We start from the raw sequence: 24,931 nt of genomic DNA, 5'->3' as shown, positions 1-24,931 counted from the left end.
GCATGTGGGATCTTCCCAGACTGGGGCACGAACCCATGTCCCCTGCATTGGCAGGCGGACTCTCAACCGCTGCGCCACCAGGGAAGCCAAGGAAACACAAGTTTTAAATGACACAATAGACCAGATAGATTTAATTGATATTTATAGGACATTCCACCCCAAAACAGCAGATTACACTTTCTTCTCAAGTGCACATGGAACATTCTCCAGGATAGATCATATCCTGGGTCACAAATCAAGCCTCGGTAAATTTAAGAAAATTGAAATCATATCAAGCAACTTTTCCAACCACAACGCCATGAGATTAGAAGTCAATTACAGGGAGAAAAATGTAAAAAACACAACACATGGAGGTTAAACAATATGTTACTAAATAACCAAGAGATCACTGAAGAAATCAAAGAGGAAATCAAAAAATACCTAGAGACAAATGACAACGAAAACACGATGATCCAAAACCTATGGGATGCAGCAAAAGCAGTTCTAAGAGGGAAGTTTATAGCTATACAATCCTACCTCAAGAAACAAGAAACATCTCAAATAAACAACCTAACCTTACACCTAAAGGAACTAAAGAAGAACAAACAAAACCCAAAGTTAGTAGAAGGAAAGAAATCATAAAGATCAGATAGAGATAAATGAAATAGAAACGAAGAAAACAATAGCAAAGATCAATAAAACTAAAAGCTAGTTCTTTGAGAAGATAAGCAAAATTGATAAACCTTTAGCCAGACTCATCAAGAAAAAGAGGGAGAGGACTCAAATCAATAAAATTAGAAATGGAAAAGGAGACATTACAACAGACACCACAGAAATACAAAGCATCATAAGAGACTACTACAAGCAACTCTATGCCAATAAAATGGGTAACCCGGAAGAAATGGACAAATTCTTAGGAAGGTATAACCTTCCAAGACTGCACCAGAAAGAAACAGAAAATATGAACAGACCAATCACAAGCACTGAAACTGAAACTATGATTAAAAACCTTCAAACAAACAAAAGTCCAGGGCCAGATGGCTTCAAAGGTAAATTCTATCAAACATTTTGAGAAGCGCTAACACCCATCCTTCTCAAACTCTTTCCAAAAGATTGCAGAGGAAGGAACACTTCCAAACTCATTCTATGAGGCCACCATCACCCTGATACCAAAACCAGACAAAGATACTACCAAAAGAGAAAATTACAGACCAATATCACCGATGAATATAGACTGAAAAATCCTCAACAAAATACTAGCAAACAGAATCCAACAACACATTTAAAGGATCATACACCATGATCAAGTGGGATTTATCCCAAGGATGCAAGGATTCTTCAGTATACGCAAATCAATCAATGTGATATACGATATTAACAAACTGAAGAATAAATACCATATGATCATCTCCATAGATGCAGAAAAAGCTTCTGACAAAATTCAACACCCATTTATGATAAAAACGCTCCAGAAAGTGGGCATAGAGGGAACCTACCTCAACATAATAAAGGCCATATATGACAAACCCACAGCAAACATCATTCTCAATGGTGAAAAACTGAAAGCATTTCCTCTAAGATCAGGAACAAGACAAGGATATCCACTCTCATCACTATTATTCAACATAGTTTTGGAAGTCCTATCCACGGCAATCAGAGAAGAAAAAGAAGTAAAAGAATACAAATTGGACAAGAAGAAGTAAAACTATCACTGTCTGCAGATGACATAATCCTATACATAGAGAATCCTAAAGATGCTCCCAGAAAACTACTAGAGCTAATCAATGAATTTGGTAGAGTAGCAGGATACAAAATTAATGCACAGAAATCTCTTGCATTCCTATACACTAATGATGAAAAATCTGAAAGAGAAATTAAGGAGATACTCCCATTTACCATTGCAACAACAAGAATAAAATAGCTAGGAATAAACCTACATAAGGTGGTAAAAGACCTATACTCAGAAAACTATACCACTGATGAAAGAAATCAAAGATGACACAAACAGATGGAGAGATATACCATGTTCTTGGATTGGAAGAATCAATATTGTGAAAATGACTATACTACCCAAAGCAATCTACAGCTTCAACGCAAGCCCTATCAAATTACCAGTGGCATTTATTACAGAGCTAGAACAAAAAATCTTAAAATTTGTAGGAGACACAAAAGACTCCGAATAGCCAAAGCAGTCTTGAGGGAAAAAAACACAGCTGGAGGAGTCAGACTCCTTGACTTCACACTATACTATAAAGCTACAGTAATCAAGACCATATGGTACTGGCACAAAAACAGAAATACAGAATGGAATGGAACAGGATAGAAAGCCCAGAGATAAACCCACGCACCTATGGTCAACTAATCTATGACAAAGGAGGCAAGGATATACAGTGGAGAAAAGACAGCCTCTTCAATAAGTGGTGCTGGGAAAACTGGACAGCTACATGTAAAAGAATGAAATTAGAACACTCCCTAACACGATAAACAAAAATAAACTCAAAATGGATTAAAGACCTAAATGTAAGACCAGACACTATAAAACTCTCAGAGGAAAACATAGGAAGAACACTCTTTGACATAAATCACAGCAAGATCTTTTTTGATCCACCTCCTGGAGTAATGGAAATAAAAACAAAAATAAACATATGGGACCTAATGAAACTTAAAAGCTTTTGCACAGCAAAGGAAACTATAAACAAGAAGAAAAGACAACCCTCAAAATGGGAGAAAATATTTGCAAATGAATTAACGGACAAAGGATTAATCTCCAAAATATATAAACAGCTCATACAGCTCAATGTTAAAAAAACAGACAGCCCAATCAGAAAATGGGCAGAAGACCTAAATAGACATTTCTCCAAAGAAGACATACAGATGGCCAAGAAGCAGATGAAAAGCTGCTCATCATCATTAATTATTAGAGAAATGCAAATCGAAACTACAATGAGGTATCACCTCACACCAGTTAGAATGGGCATCATCAGAAAATCTACAAACAACAAATGCTAGAGAGGGTGTGGAGAAAAGGGAACCCTCTTGCACCATTGGTGGGAATGTAAATTGATACAGCCACTATGGAGAACAGTATGGAGGTTCCTTAAAAAACTAAAAATAGAACTATCATACAACCCAGCAATCCCACTACTGGGCATATACCCTGAGAAAACCATAATTCAAAAAGAGCCATGCACCCCAATGTTCATTGCAGCACTATTTACAATAGCCAGTTCATGGAAGCAACCTAAATGCCCATCGACAGATGAATGGATAAAGAAGATGTGGCACATATATACAATGGAATATTACTCAGCCATAAAAAGGAACGAAATTGGATCATTTGTGGAGACGTGGATGGACCTAGAGAATGTTCTACAGAGTAAGTCAGAAAGAGAAAAACAAATATCGTATATTAACGCATATATGTGGAATCTAGAAAAATGGTACAGATGAACCGGTTTGCAGGGCAGAAATAGAGACACAGATGTAGAGAACAAATGTATGGACACCAAGGTGGGAAAGCGGGGGGGTGGTGGGGGTGGGGGTGGGATGAATTGGGAGATTGGGATTGACATGTATACACTGATGTGTATAAAATAGATAACTAATAAGAAAAAAAAAAAAAGAAAAAGAAATTTCTGGCTCCAGAACCGTGTTACCACTGTCACAATCAGGAGCCATTACTACGGCTACCAGCTCCAGAAACATGCCACTTATCGAACAACCTGCACCAGCAAAAGGGATACCTCATGCCCTGGCTCTTGACTCCCAGGTAGTAAATGAGTGGATCCTGGGACCTCTAATGTTCCGGCTGTGGAAGAACCCAACACCTAGAACGTTTTGCCTGGCAGCAAAGGCAGCAGAAGTGAAGCAAAAGCCATACCACACCTCCCAAGTCTCATGCGAGTACATCTGACTGGCTGGACCCAATTCATATTTAGACCCTCGGCTGCAAGGGAGACTGGGAAATGTGTGTGCGTGTACTTTCCATCATCTGTAGTACAGGATAACACAGTTGGATGAGAAAGGAGCTGAACACCAAGGACCATATCGACTGCTACCCTCATCAGAGATGTAGTCTATTGAAATCCCCACTCCAGGATCACAGGAAGTTCAGAGCTCTTCCTGTGATTTTGTCACTATTTTCTGCCACGTGAAAATTTTATAAAATATAAAACATGTTCTCTCTCCTCAATGTGGTTATAGATAATAGCCACCATGCAACAAAAAGAAAAAAAGGAACAATTACCCTCTTGGGTATATAAGACTATAAGTAAATAAGATCTAGATGTTTTCTTAATGACAAAAAAAAAAAAGCTTTCAGAAACACACAAACTCAGGTAAACAAATAGGCAAAAGATATAAACATACCCTGGTAAGGAACTAATGCTAGGTCTCAGTGGAAGCAGCCTAGACTGAATTACAGTTTGTTAAGTGTTTATCGGTGTATGCTGTTGGGTTGGAGATCTTTCACTTATAAGCTGGGGAAGCTTTCAATTGAAACTCTGTGATTTGTGCTAACTACTAAAAATAAACATATTTGCTTTTCTCATTTCAGAGCAGGCTTTGAATCACAGCCTGAAACTATGTTCTAATTATTCTAAAGAGCCAGAATACAAAGAAAGAAAGCAAATATGCCTGGTCAGGGTCAGGCAGAGGGTGACCCAGCAGGGTAAGCACACCTAGCATGCTGTCCTGGATGCAAAGAAGGAAAGTCACAAAATGCCAGAGGTTGAGCCATCAGCCGACTTCCAATTTTATAAGGTGATATTAAAAAAATTTTTTTACCACCAGGAAGAATGTTAGATATTAGCCTGATTCTCACCTGGGGACTCACAGATAAGAACACTGTTGCCCAGTGGTTCTTAACTCTGGTCGCATGTTGGAATCACTTGGGAAGCTTTAAAAACACGACCAGACAATTCAGCAAGAATCTCTGCAGGGTGGGGCTTGGCAAGCTTTCTTTTTAAGCACCTCCCAGGTGATTGTAAGGTGCAGCCAGGATTGAGAACTACTGCTACTCCAAAGTCTATATGACCAATACTCACTATCCAGCTAGTAAATGGCAGGAATAATATGAGGAACCATCCCCCTGGGCTCATACACTCTACCCCGTCTTTCCCATTTGACATGCAGTCCTTCATTTCTGTATGAATATCAAGGACTGTGAAATGTTTTTTTAGCTAGCTGAAAAGCATAAAACACGGCTAGTTTAGGAACTTATGATGGTTCATCAATTACACTTTTTGGTAATCACTTCAGACATAACTAAATTTAAATAAATCTATGGGGTTTATTAATCCCCCTTCACCCCCAACACTTTATTTTCCAACACTACAGAAATCTCAGTGTGATTTCATATATTACATTACAGCACCTTTCACTGTCCGCCTACTAAAGCTGTTTACAAAAAATTCAAATGATATAAAAGTACTTCTGCCACTTTCAAGATAAAAATGCAGAGCGTTCTTGATCTGATTTAAAAAAAAGTTTCCATGGTACAAAAACAAAAAACACCACCAACTTGGAAACCACTGAATTACACAAACTAAAACAGGTTTTTAAAATGCAGGACTTCTCAGAGCCTTTAATGTGCTCTTATTTAACCCTAAACTTAGACTGTAGCATATAATACTTTACAAACTAATTTGGCCAAGTTTTCTTCTCTTGTCAACTCTCAGAACTAATGTACCATAGAACCCACTCTGAGAAACACTATTCAGAATTCCATCTGCCACGAATCTATATAGTGTTTGAATAATTAAATCTGATTTGCATATCCATACACAACAAGTAGAGATACAGAGCTCTCCAGAAATCGAACAAGGCTCTGGGCAGATTGCCAAAGGCAAACTGCTTGGTGGAAAACACTGGTCTCCCTTACTCCCAGGCCCCTGGTAGCACCTAGTGGAATCACAGCACTTACCTTTTGTGCTGTACACTCTGTCCCATCTGTAGTGGTAACTTGCACTTCATCTCCAGAATAATCAATACTCTTTACCTGCTCAAGAAAAGCAGTTATGAAAAACATAATGAGGGATGGAACCATATGATCCAGGATCCTTTCCAATTCTCTTATTATGGGAGTTTACCTTTCCAAGGCTATGGGGGATCACTTCCTGGCATTCAGAGAACTAAACAACAGGTATTGCAACTTCAGGGAACTCTCACTCAGCCCCTTGATTATTAATGAAAATGCATCTCAGCCACTATTGTTTCCAAGCAGCAGCAGCTGCCTCATCACCAAGGATAATGGGACTGATCATAGTATCAAAAGCATTTGCAGACACTGGCCGAACATCAAAGCAGGCACCTGTCTCCTGTGTAATCCACATGCCCCAAACTTCACATTCTCCAAACACCACCAAACCAGAGCCTCCCACCACTGTGGATACTCACTGGAGATCTGAGCCGAATGTCCAGTCCCTCTGCCAGTTTTTCCAAGATGACAGAGTATCCGGGAGTGAGGAGGGTGTGGTCACCGGCGAACTGGGCAAAGAATTCATTGTGGTCCCAGGAGCGAGCAGACACCTGGGAAACATCAGGAGAGGTTGGGAAACAAGAGGGGGTGTAAACCCTGGAGCCTGCACCTGAGGGACAAAAACAGGAGCCCCAGGGTGGGAAAGGCCACCTCAGGCCAGAGGGCAGAGGGCAAAACAGAAAGGTGGGGGGGTGGGGCGTGAATAGATAAACCCAGGTGGATACTGCTGCCAGGGAAAGGAGATCTCTCAATAAAGCACAGGAAAGCTTATTTTAGAACAAAAGGTAGACATGATTTGGGCATGGGTACCACTCCCTGATAAAAATGAAAGGTGTATTATACATCAACAACCCTGGATAAGGAGAATTCCATGAGAGGAGAATTGCATTCAATCAACTCCATATATAAATATGCCACCTAGATGCCTTCAACATGGAAATTCCACAGACACTGAAATGCAGCATGATTTTGGAAAAGTGTGATTCCGATTGCAAAGAATCATCAAATGGAAACATGAATTGTTGTCCCTGCCCGCCCCACCAAAGAGGATTATTAAGTGAGGGGTCATCCACAGAACCGCTATTCAATGTACAGCATATCCAAGTATCGCGATCACAGTTGGTGACATGAATTAGGCAAGTTTAAATTTATTTTAGCAAGATGAACAGATCCTAATTGCAAAGATGCTCTATTCTGGTTTCTTAGGAGCAGTGTTTTCAGCCCACAGTTGCACAGAAATGGCTCGAGGGCCCCCAAGGAGGGCAAGGGGAAGGCAAGGACACTGGCTCTTGCCGCCTCCCTGACTCAGCCCAGCAGCCCTCCTGTATTCAGGTTTACGGACTGGGTGTCTTCACAGGTTATGATTTGAAGACAGGTTTCTCTTGCTTTAAAAAATTTTTTTTTCAAAACCACTATGGGTTTCATATACTCTAAAGTCCTGGTGTTTGATCTTTTAAGCAGCAGACCCATTGTTCCCCGTTTAGCCAGACCATCCCAGGCTAAATATCTCAATATATAAAACACACACATACACAGAAACAAGCGTCTTCAAAGCCCACCTGATGGAGGTTGCTGCCACAGGCATATTCCAGGTTACTGAGATGGAACTGAAGGACTTCCTCCTCCAGCTCACTGAACTGGATTCCAGACTCGTTAATAAAGGCTTTGTAGATCTCCTCTATCTTTTCTGCAATGGGAATGGAGCAAAGCAGAAAAAAAACTTTAACATTATTCTCGAATTCCTTATCTTTTGCGTTCCACCTCCTTCAACCTGCAAGGCCCCAAACTTTTGAAGACCTTTCCCAGGTAAACTCAGGGGGAAAGAGCATCTGTCTTGATAAGGTTGGTTCCTCTCAGGAAGTAAAAGCTTATCTTAATGGGAACAAAACTATGCACGTTCTATGTCTTCAACCATGTTTCATTTCTGCTTAGTTGAGAAACTATTTCTTCTTTTGCTCAAGATAAAGGAAAAGTAACCCTTGCACATATAAAGACAGAGAGAGGATTCCCACTCCCTTTCTGGTCCTATTGCCATCACCTTAAAGTCAAGTTCTTATAACAGCTCACCTCAACTAAGAGACCTATCATAGACTGACTACTGGCTATCTTCTCTCCCAAACATTCCATATATTCCATCATGGACTTTCATCATGCCAACCCTCTGGCTCAACACCTTTAATTACTGGTTCTCCATTGCCTATGTAATAAATTCCAAAAACCACAGCCTGACAGTGTTAGCACATTTTTAGCCTTTCCAAAGACAGCAAACACCGCCTGTCCACTCACAGGCTCTGCTGCACTGCTGCTCAATCTTTTCCTGGTAAATGCCAACCCTGCAAAGTCTGCTACTACCACGCCCCTCCCTGGAATGCCCTCCCCACCCCAGTCCCATCCATCCTTTACAGACCAGCATCACCTGGTCACTACCAGCCTCAGGAATCGCTCCTTGGTTATCAACCCCCAGCACTTATCTATCCCATTCAACTGGAACTTTCAACTACATATACACCGCCCCCTGACATCATTCCAATGATTGGCTTAGATTCCTTTTTTGGGGGGGTGGGGGAAAGCTTGTGCCTGACAAAGTATAAGAATCTTAGCACAGGTTACTTCTTTATTACCTTCCCAGTGGTGACAACCACCCAACAGATACAATGCAGTCTCAAAGCTTCTATAAAGTATTGTGCACATGCTTGACTAGAAACAGAACTGAGCATCAGTTAACTTTTCTTTTTTTGACAACTCAAGGTTCTCATTAAAATGTTCCATTCTTATGTTAGACTGTAGTATGGGGATGTCTGTGGCACCTCTGTGCTAGGCTTTTGCCCCTAGACCACTGGGCTTTTTTCCACTTTTAATACCTTTTTGTAGCAATCCCATTCCTGCCTCCTGCTATGTAGTTTCTATTTTCCTTTAGGTTTTGTAGAGGTGTGGGAAGAACCAAGACTGCTAGAACAGTATAAACAGACTGAGAGAAGCCTTAATGTGATCTCTACGTAAATAACATTTAAAAGCTTTAGTATATTTGCTTTGTGAAATTCACTCTAGCTTCTTAGTATTTATATTTTTGTCTTTTCAGCTAAATGCTAATAAGGTGAGAGCTCAGACAGCCGAGATAGGGCTAGGCAGGCTCTAACTGTAACCTCATGGAGAGATGGGCACACTATTATTAAAGCTTTTCCAAAAATATACTAATGAGATGAAACAACTACTTACACAGTAAGTGTTGCTGATCCTCCCTTAATAACTTGTTTTAAGTAAAGCCAAGACAAAGCAATATTATTAACTTTTGTATTTGGTGGCCCTGAAAGAATCGTAAAGAAAAACCCCACCCAGCGACTATCACACATGTGCAAAAACACTAATCAGATTCTGACAACATAATGTAAGTCCGCCTAGTCGCTGTCTTCATTTCCAGAAAATTCAACAACTCACCACTTGGTTTGGACACCACATTTGGTTAAATGTTCCCTGTCAACCCCAGTAAGTTTCTAAAAATGTTCTGTTACGGTTTGTCAGTCAACACTTACTAAGGGCGATTAGAATGTGGGTTGGTCTCAGAGGCGAAGAATTGAGGTCGCGGCGGGGAGGAGGGGGGCGAGGGGGGTTGGCGGCGGGGGGCAGGCGGGGAGAGAGGATAAAAAGAGGAGACAGACAGTCCCTGCTCTTGAGAAATGTACCCCAAACAGAGACAGAGTGTATTCCAGGATGGAGACTTGAGACCCCTTGCACAGAAACACATAGCTGAAGCAAATTAATACCCTGCCAATTGAATTCAAATGCTCGTACTGTAAGAAACTCCGACACGCTTCCAAGAATTACAAGTGAATACATTCAGGTCATGAAATTGTAGGTTAAATAAATATCAATTTAAGAAGCAATATAGTAAGATCTCAGCGGGCGCCCGCAGGGAAATGAGCTGTTACAGTCAGGTTTTCTAAAGGGTGAATATGGTCCATTTAGTACCAAAGCTTAAAAACTTTGAATTAAAGTTCTTAAATCATAATATAGAGTCTTGCATTCTTAAACAAAATATACTGGAAAAAAATCTTAACCTACTGTCCAAAAAAGAAAAGGAATCCTTTCACACAGGAACTCTTATCTAGAAGAGTCATTATGTGGTGGCTTGTTATTCACATAGAGCTTACCACATGCTTCCTTAAAAGTAAGCTCTTCTGGGATATTGAAAATTAAACATTTAAATAATTTTTTTAAACACTGGCTATTGTGTAAAGAATTATGTGTGCGTGTGTGCACACACACACACGCATCTAAAGGTCCCTGAGGCAGTTCTGCTCCCCTCTGTGGAACGGTCAGTTCAAAAGGAACGCTCCTAAGGACTATTCTTGTTGCATCCATCCAGGCTTGTGGATGAATGATGCTACCGCTAATCAAGCTTAGGTTAGAATGAGACTCAGATGGAACAATCAGAACACCATTCTCCCCATACCTCCTAAAGGGACATCTTGGAGCTGAGTCTTATCCTTCCTCCACTCAGAGACCACATCCAAGAGAGCATTAAAATGAAAATCCATGCGCTTGTCAATAGTGGGGTCAGTTATTCTTCCACCTTCCTGAATTAAGTCACATCTTTCTCCAAATTTATGCATGCTGATGCCAAGCTTCAAAATAATAAGAATAAGAAGGTGAAAAGTTTTCCCTGGAAAAAACAGGTACAGGTTCTAAGCTGAAATCAGACAGAGCTCTCATGGAGAAAAGGGTCTAGGACCTCTCAAAAACAAATGCTGATTGGGGAATGGCAGCAAAGTAAGGCAGTGAAAAACCAGCATGGAATCTGAGAATGTAAGGGTGCCAGCAACAGCTTCTATGCCATGCCCTCCACAGCTTTCCAGCCAATATTTATCAATGTTTCAGACGCTATAGCTGTGCACCACCTCTCTCTGCTCTGACATCCTATTTCCTCTATGGAATCTCATGTGAAAGAGCACACAAACACACGAACGCTCACAGAAGTTGAAATTGAATTGACTGTCAATAAATAGTTCAGAAAAATCCTTGGGCCTACCATAGGTCTTCAAAGACACTAGGTAGGTTTGCCTGATGAAAGATTTGATTCTCAGATAAACAATGAATACATTTTTTTTTTTTAGATAAGTATGTCCCAAATATTGCATGCAAAATATCCCATGTAATATTTGGTACATACTTATACTAAAAAAATTATTGTTATTTATCTGAAAGTGAAATTTAAGTGGGCATTCTGTAATTTTGTTTGCTTAACCTGGCAACCCTAATCAAGTGGCCTGCAAATAATGCACAAATACAATTAAAGACCTTGGGGCGGGGGGGGCATATTTTAAGTCCTCTAGTTCCACCTCCGCAGAAAGGAAGAACTATACTTGTTCTTATTTACTTTTCAGAGGGCATGAGGGGGCAAGAAATCATTTTGGGGTTGTTACATATTATTTAGAAGCACATTAATACTGCACACAAGCAAACTGATACCATTTTTTCTTTTCTTTATCTACAATACAAATCTTAAAGAAACCCACTTGTTCACACATTAGTGCTACTGGGTTGTTAATACAGCCGTTGACAATCTGGGCTCCTCGTCCCACTGTGACGCCTGTGAAAGACTTATCATCCCACACTCGGCCTCCAATTCTGTCTTTGGCCTCCAGGACAGTCACCTAAAAAGACAATCAGGGAAGCTGAATAGGATGCAGTATAAATGTACAGTGACATTGTTAAATGAGTTTCATATCTGGTTAATGTATTATTATATTATTAGAGAAACAACTTTAAAAAGAGGGCAGTGTGCATATGATCCAGGAATCCTACTCCTGGGCATACATCCAGACAAAACTATAATTCAAAAATATACATGCACCTCTATATTCATAGCAGCACTATTCACAATAGCCAAGATATGAAAACAACCTAAATGTCCAACGACGAATGGATAAAGAAGATGTGGTATATATATACAATGGAATACTACTTAGCCATAAAAAAGAATGAAATAATGCCATTTGCAGCAACATGGATGGACCTAGAGATGATCATACTAACTGAAGTAAGTCAGAAAGAAAGACAACTACCATATGATATCACTTATATGTGGAATCTAAAATATGACATAAATGAACTTATTTACAAAACAGAAACAGACTCACAGACACAGAGAACAAACTTGTGGTTGCCAAGGGGGAGGGATGAATTGGGAGTTTGGGATTAGCAGATGCAAACTATTATATATAGAATGGATAACCAACAAGGTCCTACTGTAGAGCACAGGGAACTATATTCAATATCCTGTGATAAACCATAATGGAAAAGAATATGGAAAAGAATGTATACATACCTATATGTATAACTGAATCACTTTGCGGTACAGCAGAAATTAACACACTGTAAATCAACACTACTTCAATAAAATAAATTTTAAAAAAAAAGAGGGCAGTGTGAATAGGAGCCCAAGTAGATGTTAAAAACAAACAACGCAGGCTCTAGCAAGGAGTAAGTGAGTGGTCTGCTGGAGAAGCCCCTCAAACTGTTTCCTCTCAAATCCCAAAATGATAAGACTGGATGAACTAGCATGTGAAATGCATATTGAAAGCTTTTATTAAATAGTATTCCATAAATTAAAAGGCACTCTTAAAAACTAAGTTAGGGGCTTCCCTGGTGGCACAGTGGTTGGGGGTCCGTCTGCCGATGCAGGGGACGTGGGTTCGTGCCCCGGTCCGAGAGGATTCCACATGCCACGGAGCAGCTAGGCCCGTGAGCCATGGCTGCTGGGCCTGCGCATCCAGAGCCTGTGCTCCACAACGGGAGAGGCCACAGCAGTGAGAGGCCCGTGTACCACAAAAAAAAAAAACTAAGTTAAAGAGGTGGTTTTGTCCTATGAAATATCTGTGTCTGTAGCAAAATTCCTTTAGCATTGTAAACAGGCCTTAACTTCCCTATGACTATTATTTAAAAAAAAAAATCATATGTCATTATATCTAAGTATGGCCTCACAGGCTTGGCCAAAGCAGGTTGGTCCCACCACACCCAGACCGTTTTATCTCCTCCAAATTTCTGATGCTGGTGGTGGTGGGAGCTGCTCTCAGGTGGACAGCCCTGTGGCTCAAAGAGCTTCACTGCTCTTGGTTGTAGTAACTGAAAATGTGAATCCTCTTCAGGGCAAAACCAGTCCTTTCATTTCTAGATCCCTAAAAGCACTTCTGCAAATTGCTCCAGGAGGTTCCCCGAGCTAACCATCTCTTAGGTTAGGAGAAGTCTACTTCCTAACCACGAGGGAGCGGGGTGGCCTCCCCAGGGTCTCCTTAGAGAAAGGGGAGAATAACAGAGGTCCCCTAAATATGCTTCTTCCTTGGACCTATATTTCTCATTTTCTCCAACTAGAAAGGCTACAGCTTGTGATTCTCCCCTCCCCACCTTCTTTCTCTGACTTCAGATGAACTCAGAACCATCCGTTTCTAGTTTATTTTAGTCTATAAGAGGAAGGCTGAACATTAAAGACAGCACCCCTCCTAGACTTTGGCTAGGACTAACCTTCCTTGTAACATAATCTGTGGGTTTCCCAAGTGAAAAGCAAACAAGAAACCTTGGCCCTAATATCTAATGCTGAGATACATAAATGACCAATTAAAACACCTCATAGCTTAATACCACTTAGACAATATTTTGAAATGCAAACAGATTTCTTATACATTCAACTCAGATTCTTCTGTTTTGTCAGCAATATATATAAGAATCCAAGACGTAGGTCTTGCATTCCACCAAGAGGAAAACCACTTAGGCAGAGCCATTGAAAACTTTCTCATCGCTGAAACTCCTCCAGCAGAGAAAAACGTTGTGAAAAAGAAGTTGTTTCTTTCAGCCAGAGAGAATACAGCGAAAGACTAATTCAATTCTACCAAATTGATTTTCACGTTTGGTTTAATGGAAGACCAAAGTCCTTGCAAAACAAGTTTCTAAAAAAGGAGAAATGAGTCAGACATAGCAAGTCCCAGAAATTTGGAAGATTTGAATGAATCTAATGGAAATTAGATACTGAATTGCACAATTTTTGTTTTTTTGTAATCGTCTCTATTTTGGCTAATTTTGAACAATTAGAATAAGGCAACATACTAGATAAAAAGAAATAATATCCTTCTCCTTGGGGAAGAAGGATAACTCAAAAATATACAGTACTTTAAAAGTCACATAATTCTGTCTTAACCCTGGATTAACTAATTCAATCCTGCTTCCAAAAGCAAAGATTTTTGTTTTCCAGAGTAAGGTTCAAAGTGTGATTTGCATAAGAAAATGTAACTGGATAGTTCATTAACTTTTATGCAGGAAATGGTGAATTTCCAAGCTGCTATTTGTTGTCTCGAACTATTGCAGAAACAAGGGCTTTTTCTTCACTGCTGTGTCAATAACGACATGTCAAGAATTCCTGCTTTTTAAATTTTACTTTTTATTTTATTTTTTGGCCACACCACATGGCATGCAGGATCTTAGTTCCCTGACCAGGGATCGAACCCGTGCCCCCTGCAGCAGGGGCGCGGAGTCTTAACCACTGGACCACCAGGGAAGTCCCAAGAATTTCTGCTTTAATATCATCTTAGAGTCTCTTGCGTCTTGCCCATCATAGTCTAAAATCCTCTCCAAAGCTGCTGGAGTTTCTATTTCCTCTTCCTTTCTTCAATTAAACCAATTTCAAATTTTGTATCTTTTCTAGGATCTATTGTAAAGATATAAAGATATAATGTATTTAGCATTCTTTGCTAAAATCAGGAACTAGTTTCCAAGTCTTAGAACATTTGGACCAAAGGAGCAGTTAACCATCTGTTTCCGCCTCCATGTCCCCCAAATCTTACCTTAATTCCAAAGTTATGCAGTTGCCTAGCAGCTGCTAATCCTGCTGGACCAGCTCCAATAATGATGACTGATTTCTTTACCAAAAAAAAAAAAAAAGAGAAAAGAAACAAAAATCCAATTAGAGCAATGAAAACAATGTAATAGAATGTACTAGCTGCCAAGCAACGTTCGTTCATCTGTATTTCCTTGATGTCCTGTCTGTACAAGTTATTTCCCTAAAGAATACATTAGTACTTGTCCTGAGTCAGCCCTTCCTCCTTTCTACCGCCTAGAGGAATAGTGATTGATATTCCCTTCCCTTGGAGAAATGCATATTCTACAAAAGTCTTGCCTTATAACTTTTATAGTGCTTACGGGAGTTTTACTTGTATTATGAACATTAATGTACTAGCATTTATCATGACCGATGGTGGTAGTATTGCCAGAGCTACAGTCACCTACGTTGTGGTAATCTTTAGGAAGAAGATGCTGGTCGGTGCCGACGGTGAGAACTCCTGTGTTGATGAGACCTTTCCTCGTCATAAAATAAAGTATCCTCTCCACTTCCTGGACACATCGGATGCGCACGAGACCCCGGACGATGATGTGAGGAATACATTTCTGAGGAGTAAGAGCTTCCTGTGTTTGGAAATAAAAGCAAACTGTTAAAACCAACCAACCAACCAAAAACAACTCCTGGTTCCTCAGAAAGTGAAACATAGCATTACCATATGACCCGGCAATTCCACTCCTATGTATTTACTGCAAAGAACTAAAAACATAGGTTCAAAAAAAATTCACAGCAGCACTATTCAAATTGCCAGGACAACCAAGTGTCCATCAGTGGATGAAAGGATAAAGGAAAGGTGGTCTATGCATACATGGAATATCATTTGGTCATAAAAAGAAATGAAGTGCTGATGCATGCTACAACAGGAATGAACCTTGAAAACATTATGCTGAGCAAAGAAGCTAGTTACAGAAGGCCACGTATTGTATGATTCCGTTTATATGAAATACCCAGAACAGGCGAATCTTATAGAGACAGAAAGTAGTTGTCAGAAGCTGGGGGAAGGGAGGAATGGGGAGTCTCTGCTTAATGGGTGTGGAGTTTCCTCTTGGGGTAATGAAAAAGTTCTAGAACTACATAGAAGTGATGGTTACACAATACTGTATACGTATTTAATGCCACTGAATTATCCATTTTACAATGGTTAAAAGGGTAAAAATGGTAAATTTTATGTTGTGTGTGTTTTACTACAATTTAAAAAAAAAAACAAACCTCTCCAGGTAATTGGAATCCATCATTTATCACTAAGATATAGTAAGACCAAAGGAAGGTCTGCCTGGCGAAGGAAAAAAAGGAGAAAGGGACAAAAGAAGCACATAGCAATCTGCATTTTATCTCCTAAGTTTCCCCTCGCAGAGAATGACTGGCCCGAATGACTGACCCAGGAGTGTGGAGGCAGACCATACCACAGATGTATTCCTGATTCAATAAGTCACACAACAAAGGCCATTACAGAAACCCAGGATGCTGCTTGCGCTGGCAGCAGAAAAAGCTGGACACTCATCACTGATAAGACATGGGGGGAATGGACTTAGGGACTTGTAAAAAAAAAAAAAAAAAAAGACACTGCCTTTCTCTTTTCACCCCAGCAGCTTTGGCAAGGCCTCGGTCTGTTTCAAAGATTCAAGAGTAATGTGGCCTCTGCCCAGTGTCTCGAAGTTAGAACAGGCTTGGGCCATGCGGGCGGTGGCGGAGGGGGGAGAGGGCCCACCCTGGCCTTTCCTCTACTTGTCCCCAAGCCCCAGCTCCAACAGAACCTGAACACAGGAAGATGACTATATACTCAAAATGTGAAAGAAATAACACGTACAGCATTGGCTTGGATTGCTGCAGAATATTAAAACACGTGTTTGTATTCATGACGTTAAAAAAAAAAAATCACGATGAAAGATCCCGTGCTCCGCAAAGAAAGATCCCGCATGCCACAACTAAGACCTGACGCAGCCATAAAAATAAAATAAATAAAGATTTAAAAAATCATTTCAAAGTCTGACCCCTTTAAAGCAACCATATTTGAGTTTTCCCACTAGAGTATTAAATAGATACAATACTTGCTATCTTATTACATATTAAAATAGATCCACACTGATAAGTGGAGGATTTGTCTTTTTATAAGATTCTTCTCCTGTATAAGTCAAATTTCAAAGTTAACTAAAAAGAAATGGGAAGAAAAATGAACCCAAGGCTGTTTCTGAAAAGTGCATCTTCACAACTTATTTACAGGAAATTCTGACCAGTTTTGTTTAGTTCAGCAAATGTTTGTTGAATACTTCCCTCAAGCCTGCTGGAGAGGAAATGAATAATTCTACCATGCCCAATACACTCACCTGGGTGTAATTCATATAAACTGCATTTATAGCCAAAACTTAATCAAGTCATCTCAGACCGGAGTCTAATCCAGTGAAATACCGGGGTGGAACTGGAATATCTTTCTTTAACCAAGATTTCTTTGGCAGTCTTGTAAAATGTTCTGCATTCAGCAGTCACTCAGATAATTGCAGAAGAAATTAATAAATTGGAAAAACACTAGCGTCAGGAAAGCCTCTGCTTTAAAAATAAAACAAAACTCGTGGTCCCGCCCTGCCCACCCTCTAATTTATCTTCATCCCTTTCAAGGTGGGCACTGTGTGAGGGCCCTAACATTTATTTAGTCCCAGCAAAAAGCAAATCACTGGTCTCAGATGCTTGAGGATAACCAGGTGAGTCAGAATCCCAGCCCTCGAGGGGTTTATAATCCAATCTTTAATGTTTTATTCTTTTTTCTCCTGGTATTGTCATTGGAACTCCTTGAACCAAATTTTGCACCATATAACTAGAGAGTGAAGAATTCTGATGCCATATGGTCTAAAGTGGTGGTTCTCAGGAAGGGGAGACTTTGCCCCCACTTGGCAATATCTGGAGACATTTTTGGTTGTCACAGCTGGGGGAAAGGGGTGCTATGGCATGTGGGGGGTAGAGGTCAGGGATGCTGCTTAAACATCCTACGATGCAGAGGACAGCCCCGACACAGAGAATATCCACCCAAATGTCAAGAGTCCTGAGGTGGAGACACCCGGATCCAAAGGTTCCGTCCACAGTCAAAGCAACTTCTCTCCTTAATAGAAGTCTGTGTCCATGTGCTGCTGGCTAACGCACCCTTCACTCACCTTGCAGTTAGTGTACCACAGGGCGAGGATGAGGTTCCTCAGAGCCAGGTACATGGTGGGGTCTCGGGAATACTCTGGGAACTCATAGAGCTCATCCAGCTCCATCACGTCTGGCCTCACGCACAAGGCTTTGCCGCACTCGTTGGGCTGGTAGAAAGGCTGGAAGTACCGGTTCATGCCTGGAACTGAGAGAAGACGTAGAATAGGCAAACCTCACAAGCTGTAAATTCTAAATCTGGCTAAATTGAAGAGCAAAAAGAAACCAGAAAGGAGAGCCTAGACAAGCTCCCCAGTCTGTCCTACATAAACATTTCCACTTCCTCTGTCCAGTTAGACAAAATAGGCGTGAATTAAACAATTTTTTTTTCCCATTCGTTCTTCAAAAATTCAATTTCTGTGGCATGGAAATTTTTTTTTTTTTAATTTTTTGGCCACGCCACATGGCATGTGGGATCTAGTTCCCCGACCAGGGATCAAACCTGTGTCCCCTGCATTGGAAGGACGGAGTCTTAACCACTGGACCACAGACCAGGGAAGTCTGGAAATTTTTTTTAAAATTTTTTACTGTGGTTAAAAAAAACACGTGCCATAAAATTTACCATCTTAATCATGTTTGAGTGTTACCATTCAGTAGTGTTCAGTATACTCACATTGTTTTCCAACAGATCTCCAGAACATCTCCATATTGCAAGACCAAAATTCCAAGCCCAACTGAATGCCAAGTCCCCATGGAAATATATCTTAAAAGCAACTTTCATTGGAATTTTTCTGATTATAAAATTAACAGGTTCATAGAAGTAAATAACAATCACTAACTACTGATAATCCTTGAGCGGTGTTAACATTTAGGAGTATAGTCTAACCTTGGTTCTGTTTCTATGAATAGAGAATATAAATATAACTGATATTTTTTCTTACAAAGCCAGAAAAAAATGCAACAAAAAGGCTGTTTTTCCTACCTGCTTTTCAAGAACAGTGTCCCATGTCATTAAATATGACTTCAATGGACATATAATATTCTCCTGTTTATTATTTAACCACTGCCCTATTGCTGGGCACTTAAATTTCATCCAATTACTTCACTATTATAAACAATGCCACACAAATCTTTGGACTTACTTTTGATAATCTTTGATAATTTATTTAGGATAAATTCCTACATCCAAAGAACATCTATTTTAAGGTTTTTGATTCATGCTGCCAAATTGTCCTTCATAAATGTATACACTAGTGGTATCTGAGTTGCCTGTTTTATTCCTCCTTCATTAACACTGGGATTTATCACTTCAGCTTTGATTTTGACCACACCTGCATTTTTAGAGGGCCCAGGGTTATTAGTTGAAAACCTTAAGATAGGGCTACAATGTCAAAACCTACTTGCACCATCAAAGATGAAGTTTGTCAGTGTGCAGGAGATGATCTACAATTCTTGCTTGTACACCAAGAATTCTGACGGAGAATTTTAAAGATCCCTTTAAAGTAAATGGTTATCAGTCTGCCTGCCTTGACCTGAAGTTTTTCCAAGAGTGGGTTGTTTGGCTGAGATTAGCAATGGCATAATTAGAAGCAGAAAGACTCGGGGAGAAAAAAGAAGGGTGGCTCAGAGGGTCAAAACTTTCTTCTGGCATGTCAGAGTGAGGAGGTGTTATCATCAAATTATTGCAGCTATCCAACTTTCAAAGAAATGCTCATTGAACTCCGTAGGCATGATTCCTGGACAAGTGTTACGGCTTTCCCACTGACTGAGGGCAAAGTTAACTGTCCAATATATACAAATGATACGAGTGATCCACAGTGAAACCAGATCCATGAAATAATGAGGTGCTTTGTAGCAAGCTGCACACATTAAAAAAAAAAATCTTTTCCGTTCTGCTCACCCACATATTTCCAGGGCAAGGGCGGAGGGAGGAGGGAAAGCGGGGAGGGCCAGGACCAGCTCTCACCCAGCACACAGGGGACTGCCTTGGAGTGTTCCAGCTTCCCAGGACTGGCGTCGCTGGCCGCGCGGTGCGTACTGGTGCAGGACGGGCTCATGCCAACGCAGTCGGGGTAGTAGGCAGAGAGCAGGGGTGCTGCCACGCTATCTTTCAGCAAAGGAGGTAGGATGAGCATGGAGTACCACCAATGGTTGGAAACTTCCGACACTCTCTGCAAGGGGGCAGAGCAAAACGAAGAGGGACAATGGCAACCAAGAAATGTACATGCAGAGTCGGCCAAGGACAGATGGTTCTCGTCGTGTCATCCATTCTCATTCATCCTTAACCCTTCTACTCTGCCTTCTCCCATTCCATAGTCCTAGACCAGAGTTCTGCACAGGAAGATTCAGAAACAAAAAATGCCTGATGAGACCTGGAGAGAATGTTTCCTAGGCCGAGTTTTTTCAGATCTTCAGCAACGGCCTCCCCCTTTCCCTCCCTCAAAAAACCCCAACACCAGGTAAGTCTTAAAGCTACCCCCACTGACTATACCGCAAGCCCAGGTTTGTTTGAGTCTGACATGAGAAACTTATTTCTGTTCCGTAATCATTTATCACCCATCCCTTCTCCCTTTTAACTGAGGATCTAAAGATAACTGAAATTACAAAATTCAGCAGAAAAAACTATTCTCTGGAGTAGCAGTCCAAACAGTACTGCTTTTTGCCAGAGGCTACTAAAAAAACTTCAGAGGGAGAAGTACATGACAATCATCAAAATAAAATGCTCCATGTAGGACTGAATTGAAAAAGCTATTTTCAGTCTTAAAATATGTGATCATATTCCAGAGCTGATTTAACATACAGAGTCATTCGATCAAAGCAGCCCCGTGATGACTAACTATTGTGATAAAAATAAAATTTACCTGGCTTCTAAAGCGAAACTGCCACATACCCTATGTTAGGCAGCCTTTGCTACACATGATCTTGAATGTACACTCCAGGAACTCTAGGAACCTGATAGAGGAGAACTCTGGGCTCAGGGACCCTCTGATGCTAGTTATCCAGGCTCCACGCAAATGCCACTTGCCATCAAGCAGGGGTTTGTGATCTCAAGATGCATTTTATTTGCCCTTCAAAGTCCAAATCTGGGGCAAGCATTTTTCGGCTTACTACAAACCCTAACACCCCCCATAAGTTACTCCCAGCTGCTACACACATTTATTTTACTTGCCCGGCCCGTGAAGGCTTTTCAGTTTGCAATCTTTGTCCTCAAGGCTTGTTTTAGGTTTGGCTACCCTTGAGCAGCCTGTGCTGGACCAAAAAGAAGGAAAGCTTCAGTTCCTTCTCCAACACACCAGGGCTGCCTCTATGGACCCCCTTCCTGGCTCAGACAGAGTAAAACTGGGTGTTCAGATCCTGACACTCGAAATGGACCAAAGAGGGCAGAATGTAGATGCCTTAAAAAAACAGGAACCCCCCAAAATAAAATAAAGTAAACCAACCAAAAAAAAGGGAGGAAAAAACAAAAACAAACCACATACCCAAGCGCTTCCCATTCTAATCCACTTCCTGGGCCTTGCAGCTGTGTTGGGAAATTAAGTCAGGACCCAAGAGAGACCCTGCCATTGCTACCTGCCCCAGGCTTTCTTCTCCTTGGAAGCCCACCTGAGGGCGCGCCAACCAGCCTCTGGCTTAGCGTAGGAGAAACTCAATGACTGGTAAACAAACACGTGGTCTTGCTATTCCGAGTGTGTTAGCACACTTACCATTCTGGGACACCTGACTATAATTTTGTCGATATGCCATCAAATGTTCCACTCTCGCTTTTAATACACATACCACTGAAGAAACTGTGCTGGATACAGTCAGTCTATTAGCATATTTAATGAAATGCCCACTACACTTGGTTAAAAAGTTGTCTCCCCAAATTCACGTCTACCCAGAACCTCAGAATGTGACCTTATTTGGAAACAAGGTCTTTGCTGATGTAATTTGTCACACTGTAGTAGAGTGAACCCTAAATTCACTCTAATGTGTCCTTATAAGAAGAGAAGAGACACAGGGACTGGGAGACACACAAGAGGAAAAAGGTCATGTGAAGATGGAACAGAGATTGGAGTGACATGGCTATAAGCCAAGGAATGCCAGGGATTGCTGGCAATGCCAGAGCTGGAAAAGGCAAGGAAGAATCCTCCCCTAGAGACTTCAGTGGGAACATGGCCCTGCTAACACCCTAATTTCAGACTTATAGCCTCTGGAACTATGAGACAATAACCTTCTGTTGCTTTAAGCCCCCCAGATGGTGGCAATTTGTCCCAGCAGCCCTAGGAAACTAATAAAGGCACTCAAAATTTAGAAACTGCTTTAAAGGTAACCCCAGAATCCGTATGAATAGAAAAAGCGTAGCAGGTATAGGTGACATGGCTATAAACCTGCTCCGGACTCTTTCTTAACCAAAGACAAAAATAAATAACGGGCAGATGAATATCCAGGGACTCTTCCAAGCTTTTTAAAGTTCTTAGATCCCAAGAATATGGCCTCTGTCCTAAAGTTCAGACTCCTTGTGCGCAAAATGGTCTGAATACTAGGGGAAATATTCTTAAGGTATTTGTAATTGTATTTAAGGTTATTTTTTTCCTTTTTTTCTGTAATGTCATCCTGTGTACCCTAAATCCAGAAATTATTTAGGCCACTGCTTTACTATGGAAATGTTTGACGGTACAACTGTTTTTATTTTTTTAATGTGTCTGTGTGCGCACGCACGCACACGCGCAGGCATCTCACACAGCCCTTTATGTAACAGAATAGATATGCTAGGTGTCAATTGTCCCTTTGCCTAAACATCAGTCACAGTCCCTGGGTTTCAGACATCTAGAAAAACTACAAACTATCCTGGATCGCTGTAATGCAGAATAACTCAGAAACTCAGAATTTTAAAAAATCATTTTCTGAAACAGCTATTGGATCTAGCTATGTGGCAAAATCGGCCAGCTCAGGTGGCAAAGTTTCCTAAGACAGATGAAATGTGATGAGGCTCTGCCAGCTGCTTCCCCTTCCACATCTGGGCAGGGATGGGACAAAGCAGTTATGCTGAGGTCAGAATACACAAAAACACTCTCACAGCTGAATCTGGGCCAAGACCATCAAATTATGGGCATCTTGTTCTCTTCCTGGAACGATTCAAGTGGAGAGAAGGTCATAAAGTCGCCCTTGAAAAACAAGTATAACAAGTCTGGTCCCTGTAGGAAGGCAAGGTGTCCGTTTCTTCCTTTTTGTTTCCTTTTAACATAGAGCAATAACATTTTAGTTTTTTTTTTTTAAGTTGGGAGAGGATCACCCACAATACCACTATTGCTAGCATTTTCATCATGTTATCCTGTTAGATAAAAACCCCTTGGATCAGCAACCAAAAAAAGAGAGATACTCATAAAACTGTTACTGTCATTTACTTATAGCACTTATCACTGAAGGCATGACGTACTCTAGGCTAGAACACGCAGAAATACTCACGAGATCCTCTGGAAGGGAACAATGATCTGAGGTCTCAGGCTGCAAAAACAATACAAAAAACAAGCATTAATTAGGTTTAATTATAAAATATAGTCTTAAGTGTCAATTACCTTCAATAAGATACCCCTTTTCACTGATTAGACTGGTAAAAAAAAAAAAAAGTGTGATAAAACACCACATGAGTGAGGGTGCGGGGAAGACAGCCTCTCTTGTAAAGATGTCCTGGGTGGAAATCTAAAAGAATGTAACCACTCTGGAGAACAGTTTGACAAAATACGAAACTTTTAAATGCATGATAATTTGGCATTATCTTGTATCTATGCCCAGCAATTCCAGCCTTGCTATACAGACATACCTCAGAGACACTGTGGGTTCAGCTCCAGACCAACCATTGCAATAAAGCAAATATTGCAATAAAAGTGACTCAAACGAATTTTTTGGTTTCTCAGTGCATATAAAAGTTATGTTTACACTATGCTGTAGTTTACTAAGTGTGCAATAGCAAAAAAAATTACCATACATACTTTAATTGGAAAATACTTTATTGCTAAAAATGTTAACCGTCAATGCAGGGTTGCCACAAACCTTCAATTTGTAAAAAAAATGCATATCTGCGAAGCGCAAAAAAGCAAAGCACAATAAAACAGGGCACACCTGTATTTTCTAGAGAGACCCTCATCCATGTGTACCAAGAGAAGGATTAGAAAATGTTCAAAGGAGCACTGTTTTTAAGAGACAGAAGATAAACACAACCCAGAAGTCCATCGAGAGTAGAATGGAGAAATAAACTGTATTATAGTCAAGAGAATAAACTACAGCTACATGTTACAACATGGATGCCCCTCACAAACATAATGGTGAGCGAAAGAAGCCAGACCCAAGAGCATACATACTATCTGACTCCATTTACATGAAGCTCAAAAGCAAGCAAAACAGCCATAGTGTTGTTAAGTCAGAGGGGTAAGTAGAGATCCACAGCCGTACCACCCTGGATGTGCCTAGTCTCTCTGGTCTCAGAAGCTAAGCAGGGGTGGGCCTGGTTAGTACTTGCATGAGGGAGAAGAGTTAGTAGATAGTTACTCTGGGGAGGCAAGGGATGGACTCTGTGAGTGAAAAGGGGTGCAAGGGGGCTTCTGAGGGGTTGGTAAGTGTTCAGTTTCTTTACTGGGAGCTGGCTAAATGGGGACTCTGAAAATTCACTGAGCTATGCATTTTGGCTTGTCCATTTTCTGTTTGTATGTGATATTTCAATGAAAAAAAGTTACCTAAATAAACTGAAGACTGGCATACCATATGGCCTGGGAAATCTGGCCCTTGGAATATATTCCAGAGAAACTCTTGCATGTGTGCATGCACTAGGAGAGACGTGCAAGAATGCTCACAGAGCGCTGTGTGTAGCAGCCCCAAACCAGAAACAACCCTCACACCTATGAACAGGAGAATAGACATGTTGGGGTAGATTGACACAACGCAAAACTACACAGCAGGGAAAATGAATGAACCAGACCTGCAGGCATCAACAT

General features: G+C 40.7%; 1 protein-coding gene across 4 annotated transcripts in view; it reads right to left on the bottom strand.

The window, feature by feature from the left end:
* KDM1B (lysine demethylase 1B) overlaps positions 1–24,931 on the bottom strand; it is a 55,234-nt gene that overhangs the window by 13,104 nt on the left and 17,199 nt on the right. For all 4 annotated transcript variants that reach the window (XM_029243742.1, XM_029243744.1, XM_029243743.1 and 1 more), the window contains 10 exons: positions 23,409–23,447; positions 19,927–20,131; positions 17,984–18,168; positions 15,230–15,406; positions 14,788–14,862; positions 11,470–11,607; positions 10,407–10,578; positions 7,516–7,643; positions 6,376–6,507; positions 5,903–5,977 (listed from right to left, as the gene is read on the bottom strand). In XM_029243742.1, the coding sequence (XP_029099575.1) occupies positions 5,903–5,977; positions 6,376–6,507; positions 7,516–7,643; positions 10,407–10,578; positions 11,470–11,607; positions 14,788–14,862; positions 15,230–15,406; positions 17,984–18,168; positions 19,927–20,131; positions 23,409–23,447 (1,326 nt within the window). The remainder of the gene's footprint in view (positions 1–5,902; positions 5,978–6,375; positions 6,508–7,515; positions 7,644–10,406; positions 10,579–11,469; positions 11,608–14,787; positions 14,863–15,229; positions 15,407–17,983; positions 18,169–19,926; positions 20,132–23,408; positions 23,448–24,931) is intronic.

This window comes from Monodon monoceros, unplaced genomic scaffold (genome assembly GCF_005190385.1).
Source record: "Monodon monoceros isolate NGI ecotype Baffin Bay Population unplaced genomic scaffold, NGI_Narwhal_1 Super_Scaffold_3, whole genome shotgun sequence".
Classification (NCBI taxonomy): Eukaryota; Metazoa; Chordata; class Mammalia; order Artiodactyla; family Monodontidae; genus Monodon; species Monodon monoceros.
The sequence above is the reverse complement of the archived record's forward strand: the minus strand, read 5'-3'. Positions and strand labels throughout refer to the sequence as shown.